The 19313-nt window shown below is 41.5% G+C and overlaps 1 protein-coding gene across 1 annotated transcript in view; it reads left to right on the top strand.

The window, feature by feature from the left end:
• Positions 1-17445, top strand: part of SLC1A3 (solute carrier family 1 member 3) — an 80481-nt gene extending 63036 nt beyond the window's left edge. Inside the window, 7 exon segments of the mRNA NM_174600.2 lie at positions 2140-2344; positions 5496-5538; positions 8549-8841; positions 11398-11631; positions 12232-12426; positions 13331-13465; positions 15114-17445. Of these exon segments, the coding sequence (NP_777025.1) occupies positions 2140-2344; positions 5496-5538; positions 8549-8841; positions 11398-11631; positions 12232-12426; positions 13331-13465; positions 15114-15318 (1310 nt within the window). The 3' untranslated portion in view covers positions 15319-17445.
• The last annotated feature ends 1868 nt before the right edge of the window (positions 17446-19313 follow it).

Raw genomic sequence — 19313 nt, 5'->3', positions numbered from 1 at the left:
ATAACAGTGCCCAGCCCTCCCCCATGGTGGGAGGGAGGGAGATTTAAGCCTCCTCCTTTGTCTGCCACGTTGGTTTCCAGTGCTGTGCCTTGACCACTTAGCGCTCTCTCTGAATAGCTATAGGTCGGGAGTAGTGGGCAGGAGCGGCAGAGAAGAGTTGGCGTGAGAACGGAACAGCACCACAGAATAGAAGGCGAGAGGGAAAGAAAGCATCTCGGAGGAAGAGAATACTGCCGCCTGGTACCCCTAGCAGAGATATCCGGCCTTTTGTGCCCACACCACTCGCCCGCCGAAGAATTGCAGGCTTCAGTGGTGACGAGCTCAGGCAATGATGGGAAAGAGAGTGGGCCCCTTCTGGGAGAAATGATTTCAAGCACAGGAAAGCCAAGATATTTTGAGACACCATAGGAGACCTGCGGATGAACCTGGGGGGATGGGACCACGTGGACTGAGGACAGATTAGCCCATTTCTAATGATGGTAAAGTGTTGAAGTGGCGCCAACCTCACAAGTGGGTGTTAACCTTAGGTTTCAAGAAGCCTAGGGCAAGGATAAAAGAAGCTAACTTCACTGCCTTAAAACCAAAATTGGCCTTCTCGTTTGTGGGAGCTGTAGGTGGTTTTCTCAGGGGCAGAAAGTACACTAAATTCAGTTACATAAGATCTGGGCTCAAGTTCCCACTTCATTTTACTTGGTATTAACTAAGAACTGAGAAATTTACTTAATTGCTTTTTAATCTGCCTTATAGATTGTTGTTAAAAATAAGAATATAGCAAGTACTACGTGCTTATTATGAAAATTATGAATGATTTGATTCAAATACACATGAAATTATAAATTGGAGATCATGGCTTCAATTCCCATATAAGCTCATTACCATTATCAAGATTTGGGGGCAAACCCAGCCAGTTATCTGGCATTCATGGACATTATCCAATATACTTTACCTTACTCTAAATACATTGATATAAACAGGGTCACTACCTACATATTGAACCACTGTTAGAGTCTGATACTGATCACTGAGCTACAGTGTAAACTTTTAATATATTTATAAATTTATGATTTTGCATAATAAAGAAAATAGTTTGATTAATTACGATTGGATGATGCTATAATTGAATCTTAGTGTTTTAGGGAGTTTGGGGGGGAGAAAGAAAAAAGACAAATGAAGAAATGGTTAATGAAACAGAAGAGCCCATATTATGATTATGAAAACTTAATCTTTTGAGAGTTTTGGGTTATTTCCAATTTTTTTCCATCCCGAGAGGCATGGAGATGTGTTCCATTTGCTAGAACAGTTAGGGAAACATTCACCATCATGCCTCCTCTTTCACAGAGGATCATGCCTTGTCTGAGGTAGACTTTGAAGATGTCCTGAAAAAGAGGGGAAGAATGTTTCACATGAGATAAGGTATGCCAGGCCTGTGGGACAAGGTGGAGGAAGGCAGAGAGCAAAAATGAGAGGAACCCCACCAAAATTACTGTTTTTAAAAACTGTTGATGAGATGAGATAAAATGAAACAACAAGAGAAGCTGTTTGAGAACTTTGGCCTACTATCAATGTAAATTGAGGATAACTCAGTAAGTGAATAGAATAATAGCTTAAATTTTACATTAAAAATAAAAAAAACTTACAAGTACATACATAAAATAATAATTCTTATAAAAGAATTTAATGGTAGTTACTCTGTGTGAGTCTGCAGAGTGCTCAAAACTTGAAATATGCTTAGATTATCCTGCCAGAAACCTTTTTTAAGGTATCTCTTCATATACACACACACACACAATACTCACTAATTCACACTCACAGCTTCCCCAACTAGTAGCAACCTAGGAAAGAATTTGATTGCCCCTTCAAACCATCAGAGAGTCATGTGAAATCAACTCTTGGGGCAGAAAATGGGTGATCATGTGTTAGCTGACACAGCTGATGCCTAGCCATTCTATGGCTTTTCCCCTTCACCTTTTGTGATGCCCTGACTCAATTTGGTGCCAAGTTCTCATAACATGTATAAAATCCCATTGTCGGGTGGGAGAGGGTTGGGGAGTGAAAAAGGAAATGTTCTTCCCATTACCTTCCACTGGACAATTCCCTGAACTGATTTCCTGAAAATCTCCTTCTGTTTGCCTTCCCTAGGAATGGCGGCCCTAGATAGTAAGGCATCAGGAAAGATGGGGATGCGAGCTGTAGTCTATTACATGACTACGACCATCATTGCCGTGGTGATTGGCATAATCATTGTTATCATCATCCATCCTGGGAAGGGCACAAAGGAAAACATGCACAGAGAAGGCAAAATTGTACAAGTGACAGCTGCAGACGCCTTCCTGGACTTGATCAGGTACGTCCTTGCAAGCCCATCCTCTTGAGTATATTTTGACAACCTCTCCTCTTTCGGGGGGAGCTGATCAAACCCTAGAAGAGGTATCCAACTGAACCAGTCCTGCTGGGCTTGAAATGAAGATCACATGTAACAGAAATGGAAGTAAGGATCCGTTTTCTGATCTCATGTGAAAGAGATAAAAAGAGCAAGGAAAAGATAAAGATTTAGGAGCCCTGCTTTTAGGATTCAGAATCTGAGCACTCAGTCCTCTTAACTGTGCAGCTCATCTTGGAATATTAATATCAATAGTTCTTTTGTGTGTATGATTTTTTATTGAAGTATAGGGTTGTGCAATTACATAAGTTACAGGTGTACAACATAGAAATTCAAAATTTTTTACAGGTTATACTTTGCTTATAAAATACCAGCTTTATTCCCTGTGTTGTACAGTATATCCTTGTAGCTTATTTTATACTTATCAGTTTGTACTGCTTACTCTTCAACCCCTGTATTGCCCTTTCCCCCTTCCCTCTCCCCACTGATAACCACTAGTTCTGTGTCTGTGAGTTTGCTTTTTGTGTTATACTCACTAGTTTGCTGTACTTTTTAGATTCCACATGTATAAGTGATAATCATATAGTATTTGTCTCTTTCTGACTTATATCACTTAGCATAATGCCTTTCAATAATTCTTGACCTACCTTTCTCAAGTCTTACTGTTTAAGGCTATTTTTTTCCCTCAAGTATAGCCTGTTCATTGGACTCTTCTAATTTGGAACTTGTGATCTGTATCACCATCCATTATACACAACAATTCATTTCCAGAAGGGACCTTAGAGATCATCTGATCTCACCTGTCCTAAGGTTTTCCTTTTGTACTATTTATGAAGAAAGGATTTGGCAAATCAATAATAAAAGATTAAAGGATGACTTCTTTAGCATTGTTTTTATATACAAACTGTATACTGATTACAAATTAGTTTTATCTAGTACTTGAAACAGATTCAAATGATATAGTCTGATTTACACAGAACTGAGAAGTAAGCCTAAATTTGATCCTGGCACTTCCCTGCCTGCTGTCTATCCACATTTGCTTTTGCATGGGTCAGGTCCTGGAGGGAAGCATTGCAGGCTCAAAAGGATCACTGAACAGGGCGTGCAAAGGTGTGGGCTGGGTTAAGGGAGCCTACAAGTGATGGTGAGACACTCGGGGACTATCAGCAATAGGAAATTGTTTTGTTACCACCTGTTGCTTTGAGGTCAGGAAGGGAGCTATTCCTAGAACTCAGGATGAGCTGTAGCCTTGGAAAAGGCCACGAAGGACAGGGGCTGGAGCTCTAATTTGGAGGAAGGGAGCTATTGCCCAACCTGCCAAGAGAGAGAGCTGGAAGAACCTATACATCCACTTCTCTCTCCCACTTCTGTCTGTGATCTGTCAGCACCTCCCACTGGACAAACCCAACAGGAAGCCAGAAGGCAACGGGGCAGCCTCGCAGGCACAGAGCAGGATGGCGGGTAGATGGAGAAGAGCAAATGGAAGATACCCTAGCACAGACCTCGAGATGTCCCACCTGCTCAACAGTCCAGCCAGCAGCCCATCCAGGCTGTCTTCCCAAACCTAGCTCTTTCCTCCTTATTTTCCAATGGACCTACTTGCAGAGTGACTGGCTTGCCAGTCCTAGATGTCTACTCTAGGATTCCCCACTGACCATTTGAAAGCGCTCCTCCTAGCAACTCAGTCTCCCATGCCATCTCAAGGAATGGGTCCGTGGCTGGTAGGTTCAGGAGTGAGTTGGGCAGCAAAGGACCTTTCAGCAGCACCTCTCAATACCTACCACAAGTGACTTTGTAGCATCTGTGTGTAAGCACTATACAGCCCCCTCTTGAAAGCCTTTTCCAGGGAGTTAATGGCAGTTATCTGAAGGTAATAAGCCATTCTGTTTTAGTTCATATCAAGTTGGCACCTGATGACAATGATTTTATTTAGTTCCTACAGTTAATTAAAGCTTTTCACCATTTTTTTCAGGGACTTTACCTTCAGGTAGTTTGGATTGGGGGTATTTTATTATATTCTCTTTCTGTATAATTTCTACTCCTTGTTTAAAGAGTTGGGAACTTGTCATTCTCTGATGCTTTTCTGCCCCTCCTTGCCCCAGTGACAAGTATAAGACTAGCCTGTCCTCCCCCACACACCAGGTTTGAGCATTTATCTTGGAACCTCCTAAACATTTATCTCAGGGTTCATAGAAACAGACCCATAGAGCATAGATGGGAAGAACAAAGAAACAGGATGGTCCAGGCAGTAAGAAGAGACAAGAATTTATAATCTTAACATATGATCGATGACTTAACAATTGCTGGAATCTCGGGCTCTGACCAGCTGCCCAGGTCATGTCTCCTCCACAGGCTTCCATCCTGGAGCCCTGGTGATAGTTAAACCCATCTCATCTTTAACAGATGAGCAAACTGAGACCTGCATGGACGCCACGAGTCACCCAAGGTCACACAGCTGGTTAGAAATTCCCCAATGAGAGTGCTGACTCTCATTCCTTCCCCACCATGAGCACAGACACTGGTCTAAGGAAATGACAAATTCTGCCACCTGGACCCCAGCTTCAAGTTCTGTGGACCATCTCCCTGTTGGTTACCAAAGGGCTAGAAGCTCTAACCATTCAGAGTCATTATCTCATCCCCCAGCATTCTTTGGGAGGACTTTGTGGAGAATAAAATTCCACAGTCTGACCATGACATTTGATTCAGAACATTTGGTCCCTAAACACCCAGCGTGATACTAAAATGACCCCTATTGAATGACCCCTAATGACCTCCCCCTGCCCCCAGTCAACCAGAATGCTTATGCTAAAAGGTATTTCCATTTTCACTTGGGTTCTTCCTGGGCGCAGGGTTTGATGTCTGAATTTTAAAAATTCATTTGTCTGACAAAAGGACAGATGAGTTGGATTTGGGACTTAAACTGAAAAATATGAACTACATGGACCACACTTGGGGATGACCTGTGTCCCATTTCAAAACTGTCTACCAAAATCTGTCTCTTTTTCCATCTGCCGCTTAGTTGGATGCAATCTTTACCTTACACACAATGAAAAGGTATTTAAGGAACTAATTTATTATTTGGAAAAGTTTCAAGTGATCATTATTTTCTTTGCAGGAATATGTTCCCTCCAAATCTGGTGGAAGCTTGCTTTAAACAGGTAAATACTCTACAGCCATGAATTCCCCTTTGAAATTCCTCTTTGGCAAACAGAGTGTGGCTGTCTTTTTAATTGAATTTACTTTTTTTTTCCTGTTTCCCTGCAATAAGAAACTTCCTTTGCCAACTAGATGGAAAGCACTAGAGTTTTCTGGGGAATTGGGAGGGGAGGGAGGGGTCTTCCCTTGTATTGAAGGCTTATTAGTTGCCAGACACTATATGTCTTGCATACAAATGGTTCATTAAGTCTCTGTTAATTGTTAAGAAGGCTAATCAGGAGACTTTCTCCCTTCCTCCATATCGCATACACAAAAGCTCACCAAGCACACAAACTCCAGTATAAGATATATTTACAACTTGCTTCAAAGATTAGGGAGATTATTCAAGTGTCTGGGTTTGATTTTAAAAGTCAGTGGGTTGTGTTTTTTAAAAGTCTGTTGAGGGCCTTTAAAGGACTCTAAAGGAGGAACCATGTCAGAAAGGATTGCCCCATCACGTATTGGATGTCTGCTCTGTGCCAAGCACTAATGTTGTATTTACTCCTCACATAAATATGATGGGTATCATTGTCTTCATTTCATCAATGAGGCAACTCATCTGTGATCATTCAGAGGGGTCAAGTAACAGGCATACGATTTCACAAGTAGTAAATGCCAGACCCAGAATTCAAACCTGTTGTGCTGATTCCCAATTCTGTCATCTTTCTGCTTCTACATTCTGTTCCCCTTCCTGGAAAGCAGTATCCAGGCTGATGCGACACTTCCCAGGAGGCCGTAGTGAGCGTCAGTTCTTCTTAGCACCAAATCCAAGCAACCCTTGGCTCTCTGTGTTGAACACACAAATACATTTTTACTATTAGGGGATAAAATGAGTAAAGCTCATTCTAACCTCAATTGAATTAAAAAAAAGCTTTGTTGCCCAAAATATTAAGAGGGAAACAATTAAATATTATAGTTGTTAAATAGTAGTTCCCAAACATTTCCCCAGATGGTGTCACTTTCCCTAACCCCTGTGCTTGGGATGTGGAAAATAAACAAAACCAAACCCTGACCCCATGGAAGGCCAAGTTTTCCACTCTTCACTTTTCTTCCCTTTTTAAAATCTGTATTGACCGTTTTTAATAGTCAATTTTGCACATACTGCAAAATTCAAACAGAATTCTTTCTTAAAAAAAAAAAAGGCTGACAAGGCAAAATCTAACTCTTTTTATTCAAAACAACTGTAACCATAAATAATAATCCCCTTTCAATCCAGCCAGCCAACCCCAGCACCATGGGGCTGATTCTTCCAGTTAGTCAGCTGGCACTGGACGAATTCAAAAACATTGATTTCTAGCAGCACTGGGAAAAGTGCTGACTCACACGGATTTATTGTATTCAATATTTGGTTTTGGATAGCACTTACACGATTTTGAAGGAGAAGCAAATGTATCGTTCCAGATCTATTTGTCTTAGATCAGAATGCAAGTGAGGTTGCAATTTCTGTGTAGGCTGCAAACTGTGTCTTAGGGGAAAGAGTTGGAGGTGTAGGAAAGGCTAGTTGGGATTGAAAATTCACCCTAGACAGTCTAAAATTGGGGTGCACTAAAATGCATAAGCACCCCAATTGAACACAGATTTGACTGGAATAGGAGACAGAACGGGGCCAGTTTCTTTGTTAAAATTACCAGCAATGCCACTGATTGTTTAGGGCTACGTCTACAGTATTGACAGCTGGCCATGTCCTTGTTTGGAAATGATAGTTTCCCACTGCACAAAAAAAGTCTCCCATACTTTACCAGTACTCTTGGTAAAGTGATGGCCAAGCATTCCATGTACAGCTGTGCTTTCTTCCCCTAGACTCTAGATCGAGGCAGCATCCATAGATTATTACTTTCTCTGGTGCTTTAGTACCATCAATGTGAAGGCCAGAAATTCTGTTCTTATTAAAATCGTAGAGAGATGGGCTTGTTTCAAATGGCCACAGGAAGACACTCAGCATCTTCTCTCTGGGGCATCTATGCAGACATTTTGGTAGAAAGACCATCTCCCTTTTTTCTTTTAAGATTTATTTATTTGTTTATGGTTGCCCTGGATCTTCATTGCTGCTCACAAGCTTTCTCTAGTTGCAGCGAGCAGGAGCTACTTTCTGGTTGCAGCCCGCAGGCTCAGTAGTTGCGGCACACTGGCTTAGTTGCCCCACAGCATGTGAGATCCTCCTGGACCAGAGATTGAACCCATGTTCCCTGCATTGGCAGGTGGATTCCTAATCACTGGACAACCAGGGAAGCCTCAAGACCACTTCCTGAGTAAGAGGAGAAACTCCTCTGTAGACTTGAGAAGTGGGTTGTCATCCTCACCAATCAAACACTTCTGCTTAAGAAATGATACAATCAGGAATACCTGGAGGAATGTTGTTTGGGGATATTAAAATTTTTAATAGTCACCAAAATCGCCAACTAAGTCTAGTTCCAGAAGAGCTTTATTTGTGAGTATCATTAGCCAACATTAAAATCTGTGCTTTAAAATTTATCAGATGATCTCATATATTGTTTAATTTGATCATTACAACAACCCTGTGAGGTAGAGTCAGCCCAGTGACCCCTGTTTTGCAGCTATGGGATATGAGCAAAGGAGGTTAGGTGATTTGCCAGTGATCACATAACATGAACCCATAGAGGATACAGGAATTGTTGTGAATATCTTTTAATTTTTAAAAAGCCTATTATAGTCATTTTATTAGGGTTTCAGAAACATGCATATGTTTACTCCAACATCTTCAACCTCTTTCCTGTTATGATTTGCTGTATATTTAAGTGTGTGTGTGTGTGTGTGTGTGTGTGTCTGTACTGAGGAAGTAGTAGAGGTTTGTCACAGATTAGTTAGATGATAGATATAGATAGACAGATACTTTCTATAACACAGTTCTCTGACTTGAGGGTAATGTATATCATTACAGAAAATGCGAGCAGAAAAGTACAAAGAAGAAAAGAAAAATCATCTTTCATCACTGTTGTGTCTTTTCTTTTTAAGTTTAAAACCAACTATGAGAAGAGGAGCTTTAAAGTGCCCATCCAGCCCAACGAAACACTCGTGGGCGCCGTGATAAACAATGTGTCAGAGGCCATGGAGACTCTGACGAGGATCACAGAAGAGTTAGTCCCAGTCCCAGGGTCTGTGAATGGGGTCAATGCCCTAGGACTAGTTGTCTTCTCCATGTGCTTCGGATTTGTGATTGGAAACATGAAGGAGCAGGGCCAGGCCCTGCGAGAGTTCTTTGATTCTCTCAACGAAGCCATCATGAGATTGGTAGCAGTGATCATGTGGTATGTATTTCCATTTGCTCTGTATGCTCTATAGAAGATGCTTATTGCCATCAACTTGTGTTCTGTTCTGAGGAAGATGCCACCAGGCAGGATGGCCAATTGCAGAGATTTCATCTGGGTAAGCATAAGAAAATCAGTGACTTTCTGGGCTGGTAGTAGCCTTGAACGTATCTGTGAACCTCTTTTCATAGTTTGCTTCCTTGGTTTTGAAAGATGTCAACTCCTTTATTCCAGTGCTGATGGCATCCCATTGCTCATTCCTCTTTTACAACTAATTAACTATTCATTCAATACATATTTTTTTGTTATCTCCTGTATACCAAGCATTTAATGCCAGGCACTATGGATATAGCACTGAGGAAAACAGACAAGGATGTCCTAGATCTTACATTTTTTTTAATTCTTTTCCATTATAGTTTATTATAAGATATTACATATAGTTTCCTGAGCTATATAGTACGACTTTGTTCGGATCTTATATTCTTAAACAAATCAACCATATGCTTGGAGTCACAAGTGCTATGGAGAAAAAAATAAAAATATTTTATTTTATTTTTATATAATTTTATTTTATATAATATCATGTGGTGTGATTAAAAAAAAAATAACTGAGGAGGAGGCTTAAAATTTGCATTGGTTGGGACAGAAAGGCCTCTGAAGAGATGGATGACATTTTTTGCTGAGCTCTGCATGACCAGGAGAAGCTAGCTATACAAAGTGGTGAGAATCACATTCCCAGGAGAGGGAAAAGCAAAGGCCGAGGCCCCTGAACCATCAGAAAAACAGAGCTCTCCTCTCCTCCACTTCAGTCCTAAGAAGGAAGTGTAAATGGCCCTTCTGCAGCTAGTGTGAGGGACTCATGGGAAGTGTTATAGAAAGCCAAGCCACAATTTATAACAAAACTTCCTTCAAAGAAAGTTGAGAGCAGGAGACAAAGGAAAAGACTAAATCCACAGAGGAACATTGACCTTGGAAAAGTAAACTCTCCCCAGCAGGGAAGAACCCAGTGATTGGGTTAAACCTCCTGTGAGGGTTGCTTTCCTTTTATCCTTTATTTAAAATCCAGACTCCCTCTTGGCACCTGAGGCAGGAAGGCATCCATTTCTAAGAAAAGCACTCACCAACGTGATTAAAAATATCCTTGGTTTTTATTGCCACTGAAGCCCAGAGAATCCATTTTTCAGGAGTTTGTACAAGATGGATATGAAGTCGGAAACACAAAGATGATCAGAGTGCGGTCTCCACAGGCATCCCCATTGCAATGCTGGGGCCCTCCTTGGAAACCTTGGCGGGGCTGAAAGTGGACATTTATCTTCATATTATTAAAATGCTCTACCTTTCACCTCTTTTATGAAAGAAGTCTATTCAAAGGCTGCTGAATGAACCTCACATGTAGCTTTTTCTAGCTGTACATTTCGCCTGCACATTCAACATTGAGTTATTACATTTCTGAAAACAGGTACTCTTATACTTTTCTGGCCTGTGTTTTTAAAGGGCTTTTAAAAGAACCATTGTATTTTTCAATATGAAAGAAGTCCTCCACAGTTCCCAACAGACCCTTCTCCTGAAGGGTGATCGACTTCTGTGTTTATGGTAATGGGAGTTGGGTTGTAGTTTACAGCATGCATCGGACAAAGAGAGTTGAAAGCCTGGCAGCACAGCCTTGATTCAATGTATACAATCCATTTCATGTCTCCGATGTTAATTCTTGCTCAGATGTAGAGCAAGATCTAGAAGAAGGATTGCAAATAGCGGTAGCAGCCTGTGGATAATAATTGCTTAACTAGAGCACTTATAACCTGATTGTGGAGGTACATACATGCATGTTATTAACTTTGATAGCTGTGAGTTTATTTTACGATTGCCTTCTACTCATCGCAAATGGTGTTAGTTTTTCATTTGCACTGTAACATGTAATTTCCTCTTATAATACATTTATTTAAGTTAAAAAAAATACCACGCATGTAATATTATAACAAGGTTGTAATATAGGAAAAACCAATAAAAGTGGTCCTTGATAAAGAGAGTTGACTGCAAATCTAGAACACTGAAATGGCATGGTATACATCTTGCTTTAGCTTGGGAATCAGTCTCTGATGTGGGAAATGCTGCCCCCTCTCCCCTGCCCAGAAGTCTGGAAATTGGTTCAGTAGATTCTGACTGTTCAGGGTATTTAGCAGGGGAACAGGAAGTGGTGGGGAGGGCTTGGAGAGTGGATGGCATCTGAGGACTCCCAAAGCGACTGAGGTATTTAGGGAAAAAAAGAGGTAAGTAACAAAACCTCTGAACCAACCATTTTTCTTGGCTTTGGAGAAAAAAAACTGTGACCTAAAGAAATTCTGAGTTAGTGGAAAGTCTAAAGTACTATTTATATTTAAATTTATATTTTAAAAAAGGAAAGAAGGAAGTTCATAATTTCTGCAAGCCCTCATAGTATCCTGGGCAGAAAAGTTTGGAAATCAACTCTCATTGACTTTTTCTTATCACTTGGTAATTTCTGTGGAATAGTTTGTTGGAAATCAGGCTTCCAACTGTGCGTGTGTTGCTTCTACATAGGTACGCCCCTCTGGGCATACTCTTCCTGATTGCAGGGAAAATTGTTGAGATGGAAGACATGGGAGTGATCGGGGGACAGCTGGCCATGTACACAGTGACAGTCATCGTGGGCTTGCTCATCCATGCTGTCATTGTCCTACCCCTCCTCTACTTCCTGGTAACGCGGAAAAACCCCTGGGTTTTCATCGGAGGTTTGCTGCAAGCGCTCATCACAGCTCTGGGAACTTCCTCCAGGTATAGATATATCCATGGCTTATTCCTATCAGAAAATATATTTCAAAACTTACTTTGAACCAGAACCTTCAGATTGGAGTGGCAGGGTGCATTTTTTCCAGGTTTTAAATGTCTAGATGCATGAATTGGCTTTTTGACTCTGATGCTAATCAGACTGATTTGGGATTTAGGGAATGGCTGGATATACACACTTTTAGGAGAAAAATAGAAATCAACTATCCTTTCCTGCCCACTCTCATCTCCCTTGTCCAGTTGCCCTTTATCTGAGATGGCAGAGCATCGGCACAGGCTCTTCTTGCGGGAGTTGGAGAGTAATCACAAGCGATGCCTCATGGAGGAACCTAGAAGCAGAAGAGCTGTCAAATGATGCAGTGAAGAGACCCACTGTTCTAATCCTGCTCCCCTATTTATAATAGTGCTGACTTAGTTCCCTTTAATTTAGAATATGGGAGAGGAAGGAACTCTCTGTCCAAAGTACTAAAACAGACAGGCACAACAGTAGGACCAGCTCCCTAAGGGTTGTTGCAAGAAGCAAATGAGGTACGCCCTGCTTCACATGTCAGGATGGTCAACTGACATGTCCTGTTTCACTGTGCTCAGCTCCGCCACCCTACCCATCACCTTCAAGTGCCTGGAAGAGAACAATGGCGTGGACAAACGCGTTACCAGATTCGTGCTCCCGGTGGGGGCCACCATCAACATGGATGGGACCGCCCTCTATGAGGCTTTGGCTGCCATTTTCATTGCTCAAGTTAACAACTTCGAACTGAACTTTGGACAGATTATTACAATCAGGTACCAGGAATATTCTACATGACATTTTCTTAAGAATGCCTTTAAATGATGAGCTAGTGATCAGGGCCACCCAGATGAGGGTAACACCCAGTTTGACACAATCACAAGCTCTGGTCCCTTACTCTATAGAACACTTGGTACTATACAAGGGGGACAGAGTAAGGGAACCGTGAACAGTCTCTTCCACAGACTTATTACTTTATGAATACCACTTTATATCTACTCATAAAACATTTTCACATTGTCACATAAGCCTATCAAATAGATATTTAACAAACTGAGTTCCAGACGGGTTATATGCCTTACAAATGAAATTCACATCGCCTCTGTAAAAAATATTGATAGTGCTACAGAACTTTGTTCATAAATCATTTTGCTTTTGAATTCATAAATTTGATTTGTTTTTCTGACCACGGTAGCCATACAAGTTCAGTATCCCTTACAATCCTCTGCTTGGATAGAGGAATTATTAGAAATAAATTGTTATTATAACTATACAGTATTTTAGACCTTACGAAATACTTTCAGGTACATGAGGAAGTATTCTATAACATCATAGGGGAAAGGCCAAAAGAACTTTTTGGCCAACCCAATATCTAGGTACAAAGTTCTTTATTTAGAAAAGGTTGTAATAGTAGGACCAATTCTTGAAGGGTTGTTGCAAGAAGCAAATGAGGTAAGCCATGCTTCACATATCAGGAGGCACATAGTAGGCATTTGATAAGTATTAGTTAATATGCTTATTAACTCAATGGGTTTTTTTTAACAATCTCATTTACGTTTTTCTAAAATGTGTCCTTAATTTGGCAAGTCATACAGCACCACTGTGCATGTTTTATAGGATCTGCTCTCTATTTGGGGAGATTTAAACAAAGGTTTTCTGTTTGGGGACTTCCTCTAACAGCATCACAGCCACGGCTGCCAGTATTGGGGCAGCTGGGATTCCTCAGGCAGGCCTGGTCACCATGGTCATCGTGCTGACATCTGTGGGCCTGCCCACCGACGACATCACACTCATCATCGCGGTGGACTGGTTCCTGTGAGTACACTCGGGCTGCATCATCCGACTTGCCATCGTGGGGGCCCCTCTGTCGTCTTAGGACACCAGGCAGCCTGGCACCCCTGCCAAAGGGCTCCAGGAAGAGGGGCAGCTTGGCCTGTAATTATCGTGCTCCCTGCCTGATCCCGACGGCTATCTGGAGCCTGAGTCCCAGACTCTATGCACACTCACCCCCTTATCAGCCCACAGGGCACATCTGGCTGTTACCCTTCTCACTCCATAAAGCCATTTGGGGATTGGGAAACCCACTGTCTGCAAAGTCAACATAAATCGGCGAAGTCAGTTCTGAATTGCACAACACGTCCCCATGGTGGCCGGGACAGAAATGTGGGCCTCCCAGGCTGGCTCAGACTTTCTCCTTGTGCTTCCCATTCCAATGGCGTAATACAGGGCAGATGTTCCCATCTGATCCCCGCAGGGAGTGGGGCGTCCCCAAAGACAGTGAAAAGAGAGCTGGCGTCATTAAGTAGAATTGATTTTTGGCTCTGGGGAAAATTCCAAGAACAATACCCTAGACCCTAACCTCTAGGGCTCATCCCTCTGCCCTTTTCCCCTCACCCTTTCGACTGACACGTTCCACTCCTCTTCTTTCCCTTCCACTTACAGAATTTCTCCCCAGGATGCCCAGGTTGAAAGCCTAGAAGGACGCAGTAGGTGATAGAGTCTACATAGACGCTGTGAGCTAGATCCAATGACCGCAGAAGCTCAGTGTGCTCAAGGCATTATCAGGTGGGGGAGGGGGGTAATTAACTGAAGCGAGAGATCCACAGTCACTCGGATCTGGGCTTGTGTCCTGCCCCATGTGATACTGGGAGGGTACCCGGCCACCCTAGTTTCCTCCTCTGTAAAACGAAGACAGGAATGTCTTCAGTGGTGCTACGAGGACTAAATGCAGTGGTACGTAGGAAGCATTTGGCCCACTATCTGCCCCACAGTCCTACTCGATTCATGTGAAGACTTTTATAGCGTAAATTGGTGGTTCTCAAAGGTTTTAGTCTCATAACCCCTTTACATTTAAAAAACTGAGGACTCCCCAAACTTTTTTATCTGTATGGGTCATATCTATCAATGTTCATCATGTTAGAAAAGCTTGGGCATTTTTAAAATGTTAAATACATTTAAAGATTACAATACTAAATTCATTACATGTTAACATATATAACGTTTTTCTGAAAAAAAAATACCATCTTCCAAACCAAAAATTTAGGGAAAAGAATGACACCATTTTACATCTTTGAAAATCTCCTTAAAATCTAGTTTAATACAAGACTAACTGCTTCTGCCTTCAATCTCTTTTGTTATCTTTTGTGTTATTTTGTAATATTCTAGAAACTCCACTAGAAAGACATTCATGAGAAAGTGAGATGGAAAGGGGCAAATAATATCTTGGCATTATTATGAAAATTGTTTTTACCTTAGGGACCCCCAGGGGTCTCTAGAGTCCAATTTGAGACCTTCTGGTAAAAGGAAGGAAAGAGAACCAAAGATTAATTTTAAATAGAAGGAAACAGGGAAGCAGAACTTAAGAGATGCCCCCAATGACTTAGCTGGCTAGTTCAGAACATGAGCTGAAAGCTCCTGATGTTTACTGGGGCCTCGCTTTTCACTCCTCCGCGCTCTTCCCCAGGGACCGCCTTCGCACCACCACCAACGTGTTGGGAGACTCTCTAGGAGCCGGCATTGTTGAACACTTGTCACGACATGAACTGAAGAACCGGGATGTCGAAATGGGTAACTCAGTGATTGAAGAGAATGAAATGAAGAAACCATATCAGCTGATTTCCCAGGAAAGCGAAATTGAAAAATCCATGGACAGTGAGACCAAGATGTAGACTAACACAAAGAAATGCTTCCTTGAGCTCCAGGTGTTTGAAAACCAGTATACAATATTTCCATCTCATTACAACTCATTCTCACCAGTAAGCCCCTTACCTCCCTTCTCCTCCCTGCCCTGACAGGATTGGGAAGTATTCATCCAAAATCAAGGGAGGATTTTGCAGTGGCCAAAATGTATAGTTTTCATCCCAGCCTTGAAATTTTTAAGTCATTTCGTGTTAGTCTTATCTAATAAGGTACTGAGATCAAAAATAGTCCTGATCAGATCTTACAAGTTTCTGTGGCACACAATCCTGTAAATGTGATAGATCTTATAATTTAAAGACTCAAAACAAATACTCAGCTAAAATCAATCATGGTGTTAAATCAACTTTCAGAATGGAAAAATCCTTCAGAATACAATTCAGTTTTAGGATCAAAACAAAACAAATTGATCAGCAATGGGTTATTAGTTGGATATTAAGAGGGTCCCCCCCCCTTTCTCCTATGATTTGTGTCCTTATTTTATTAGTAGCAGGACAATATTAATACACAGCACAGCTGTAAGGAGGCATGTGAAGAGAAATTTCCGTGTGCCATGGGGAAGTTATGAAGTCTTATCTCTAGGCCTCAGTGTTCCCATCTATAAAATGAGCAAGTTCCTTAGATGCCTTTATGATTAATTCCAGTCCAAACATCAGGTGGCACCATGAAAGAACATCAGATTCCTCAAATTCCCCTCAGAGTGTTCTGTAGCAAGGATCATTCCATGGAGCATGGGACTTTCAAAGCAGATATTCATTGCAAAGGAACGTTTCTAAATACTGGGGGGGATGGCTGTGTGGTTTACGAGGTCCTGAGTCCAAAATGTCAGTTACACGTCACCAGACTGGAGGCATTCCAGGAGTGGAGTTGTTCATGAAACTCTGCTTAGTTCTTCCCAAGAGGGGATGTATTCCTTTCTTTCTTCCCTTAAGGAAGGGATTCTTAAGGGATTCTTCTGGGAAGGATGTCTCCCACCACTCCTCAACTGACCATAGACTTTTAGAAAATAAAAGGTAAGACTATCAGTTGGCAAGGGTGCTTACCCATCTTACTTTGGAACACTAAAGAGCCAGCCAGGAAAGAATGGAGCATGGTTGATATTATAAACAGAGGATTTTAAAACACCAAGATTATAAGTCATCTTTAAGGAAAAGGTGTTTTGTTTTTTTTTAAACCTGAAACACGTTTTCTCTTCAGTTCAAAAATCATTCCCTAAGGAAGTCTGCAGATTAAAATATAAGGTCACTTCTTATATTATTTTAAACAAGTCAAATGAATGAGCTCTGTCTCTACTAGAGGTCCCAGAGTCAGGTGGGTGGTCTCTTATTTGAAAAGGTTTTTGATTCTCATCAAAAGTTCTCAGAATGAGTAAAACAAGATATTTCTTTGTGTTGGAACACCACTCACAAACTCATTCAAAATCTTAAGCTGGAGTAGTGTTTGATTTGATTGTGTTTTTGTCCATGAGAGAAATAGTAGAAGATGAATCGGTATGAAGCCATATCAGCGTGGTTCCAAGAAGAAAAAAAAAAAAGACATTGGGGCATTAGTTTCAGGCAAGGCAGCTACCAGGTTTAGAGGAGATTAATTTTTTTTTTTTTACCCTGTAAGGAATATGCAGTTAAAGATGTGAAGTGGGAGCTGTCAGACAATACCAACTGTGTTTGAGTTTCTGACTGAAAATGGTGAAGAATGGACTTAATTATGCTAACAGATTGAAAATATAGACATACATCCTCTGATACACAATTAGAGATATTTTTATATAGATCGCAAGCATTACGTGTGTACAAAAGTTAACGTTAGGCTGTGGTGGAATAACCATTTAATGTCAAGGCTGTATTTGGGAAATACACTACAAAACTTAATGTATTATCCATGGCTGTCATGACACCAGTAGAGCAAAAATTAACCATGTCAAATTAACTCGGTTACACAGTGTGATCTTTTTTAATACTAACCATCTCTTAGGGAAAGCAGATCCTCTGAGATGACCCTCTCGCCAGCCCATCATAGGCTCTGCATATCACTTGTACCCAGTGTGGACTGAGAAGCGTTACTTTGTAGATGTATTTTCAATAAAGAAAAAAATTAGTTTTACATGATATCTTTGCATGTGGTTATTATTCTTCTCCCTGAAGGAAAATAAACTTTTCATTCAAGGAAGTATTTCAGTGAGGTCAGGATAATGCTGGGAAGGATGCCTTGCAGATTTTTGGTTTGTTTGGTTTTTTTCTTTTTTTAGATTTTACTAGGTAAAATCTTGGAAGGCCCAGCTAGGGAACCCAAACACAAGAAAATCAGAAAGGACATACTCTCCCTGCCCAACTCCTAAAACTGAAGCTGGAAACAGGAGGAAGTGAGGGAAGCATTTTGCTTTAACAGCCTGCATTTACTTGTTCATTTCAGATTCAGATTTCTGCAATAGAGTGAATCATTTCCATGTTGGGATTAATTAGAAGAGTGTAATGCCACCAGTGGTTCTTCCAAAAAAAAAGTAATTTCCTGTCTGACCTTCAAATTAGGTAGATTTATCTATGTGATGACTGCTGCCATTTGTGAAAAGAGCTGAATAAGATCTCAAGGGATATTTCAGAAACAGCCAATGTGCCAGTGAACCATTCTATTCATAAAGTATGAATTATGAGTAACTGCTTTTTTTTTTTTTTTCTGTCATGCTTTTTAATAAAGAAGTGAAAGGCAGTACCATGGAATGCCCGGATTAAAGTTGTGTCTGGAGACCTTTTAATCTAACCCTCTACCAGCAGGTGGCAGCCACCTAGAGGAGGGTCTCTTAAGTATGGTCCACAAAACCCCTAGATCAGGGGTCCACAACCTCTGGGCCACAGTAATGGTATCTCCTGTCAGATCAGCAGTGGCATTAGATTAGAAATAAAGTGCACAGTAAGTGTAATGCACTTAAATCATCCCAAACCATCCCCACCACCACCACCCTATCCGTGGAAAAGTTGTCTTCCGTGAACCCTATCCCTGGTGCCTGAGAGGTTAGGGACCACTGTTCTAGATCATCCATGTGAAGACTTCAGTGAGCTCATACAGCCCTTGAAATTGTAGGGAAAGTTCTGGGCATTTGCCTTTCTGCATGGGAGCAATCTTTAATTTCCATCAGTTTCTCTAAAGGATCTTTTGACCAAAACATTTACAAATCACTGTTTGACCAGTCTTTTTACAAGGCATCTATGATATTTGAATGGTTGGCTGGGGAAATGCCCACAACCTGAGGGAATCAAACCAGCTCTGGCCACCCTAAGGGAATCTGCATCTATGGGACTCTCTGGATACAGAAGCAATCAGGAAAGTGCCACAAAAAATCCCCCCCTAGGAAGTGCTTCTTCCTGCAGTCACCAGTTTCCTTCCCGTCCCAGTTGAAGCTGGATTTTGCCTCCGCCCCAACCTCCACAGCCACGCCTGAAGCTGGTCCTCAGCCTGTGGAAGATCTGGAGATGCCATTAGGGTTGAGGGACATGGCAGCCCTGTCGGTGTGTGACTAAGGTGGTGATGGGGAAGCCGGCATAGATCCCTCTGTGTGGTGGTCATAGATCCGTTCACAAACGGAACTTTGGAAATTTTTCAGATTCACAACTTTTTTTTTTTTTAATGTTTCTGATGAGTAAACACACTCCTAACAATTTTTCTTACAATCCAGCACTGTGAGAAGTTGAGAGTCTATTCGTGCTTCCCATATTTATCCCTTCAGCACCACTGCCCCTCTCCAAGCAGGATTTTTCTCTCCCAGGCTGAAAAATCTCTTTCCCAGTAAAATCCCTTCTCTTTCTTTCTTTTTTTTTGGTAAGTCTTTATTCATATACAGAGTGTTGAAAATAAAGATTTTACTGCTGTTAATTGTGTGGGTCTGAAGGAAGGGCTCATTTCGCGCTGGAAGGGGCAAAGGGGGACGTGGAGGGGGCACCCGCGCTCCTTCCGGGTGGCCCGCGGGGCACTTGAC

Source organism: Bos taurus, chromosome 20 (assembly GCF_002263795.3).
Source record: "Bos taurus isolate L1 Dominette 01449 registration number 42190680 breed Hereford chromosome 20, ARS-UCD2.0, whole genome shotgun sequence".
Classification (NCBI taxonomy): Eukaryota; Metazoa; Chordata; class Mammalia; order Artiodactyla; family Bovidae; genus Bos; species Bos taurus.
Note: the sequence above shows the minus strand (reverse complement) of the source record. Positions and strands in the feature narration are given on the sequence as shown.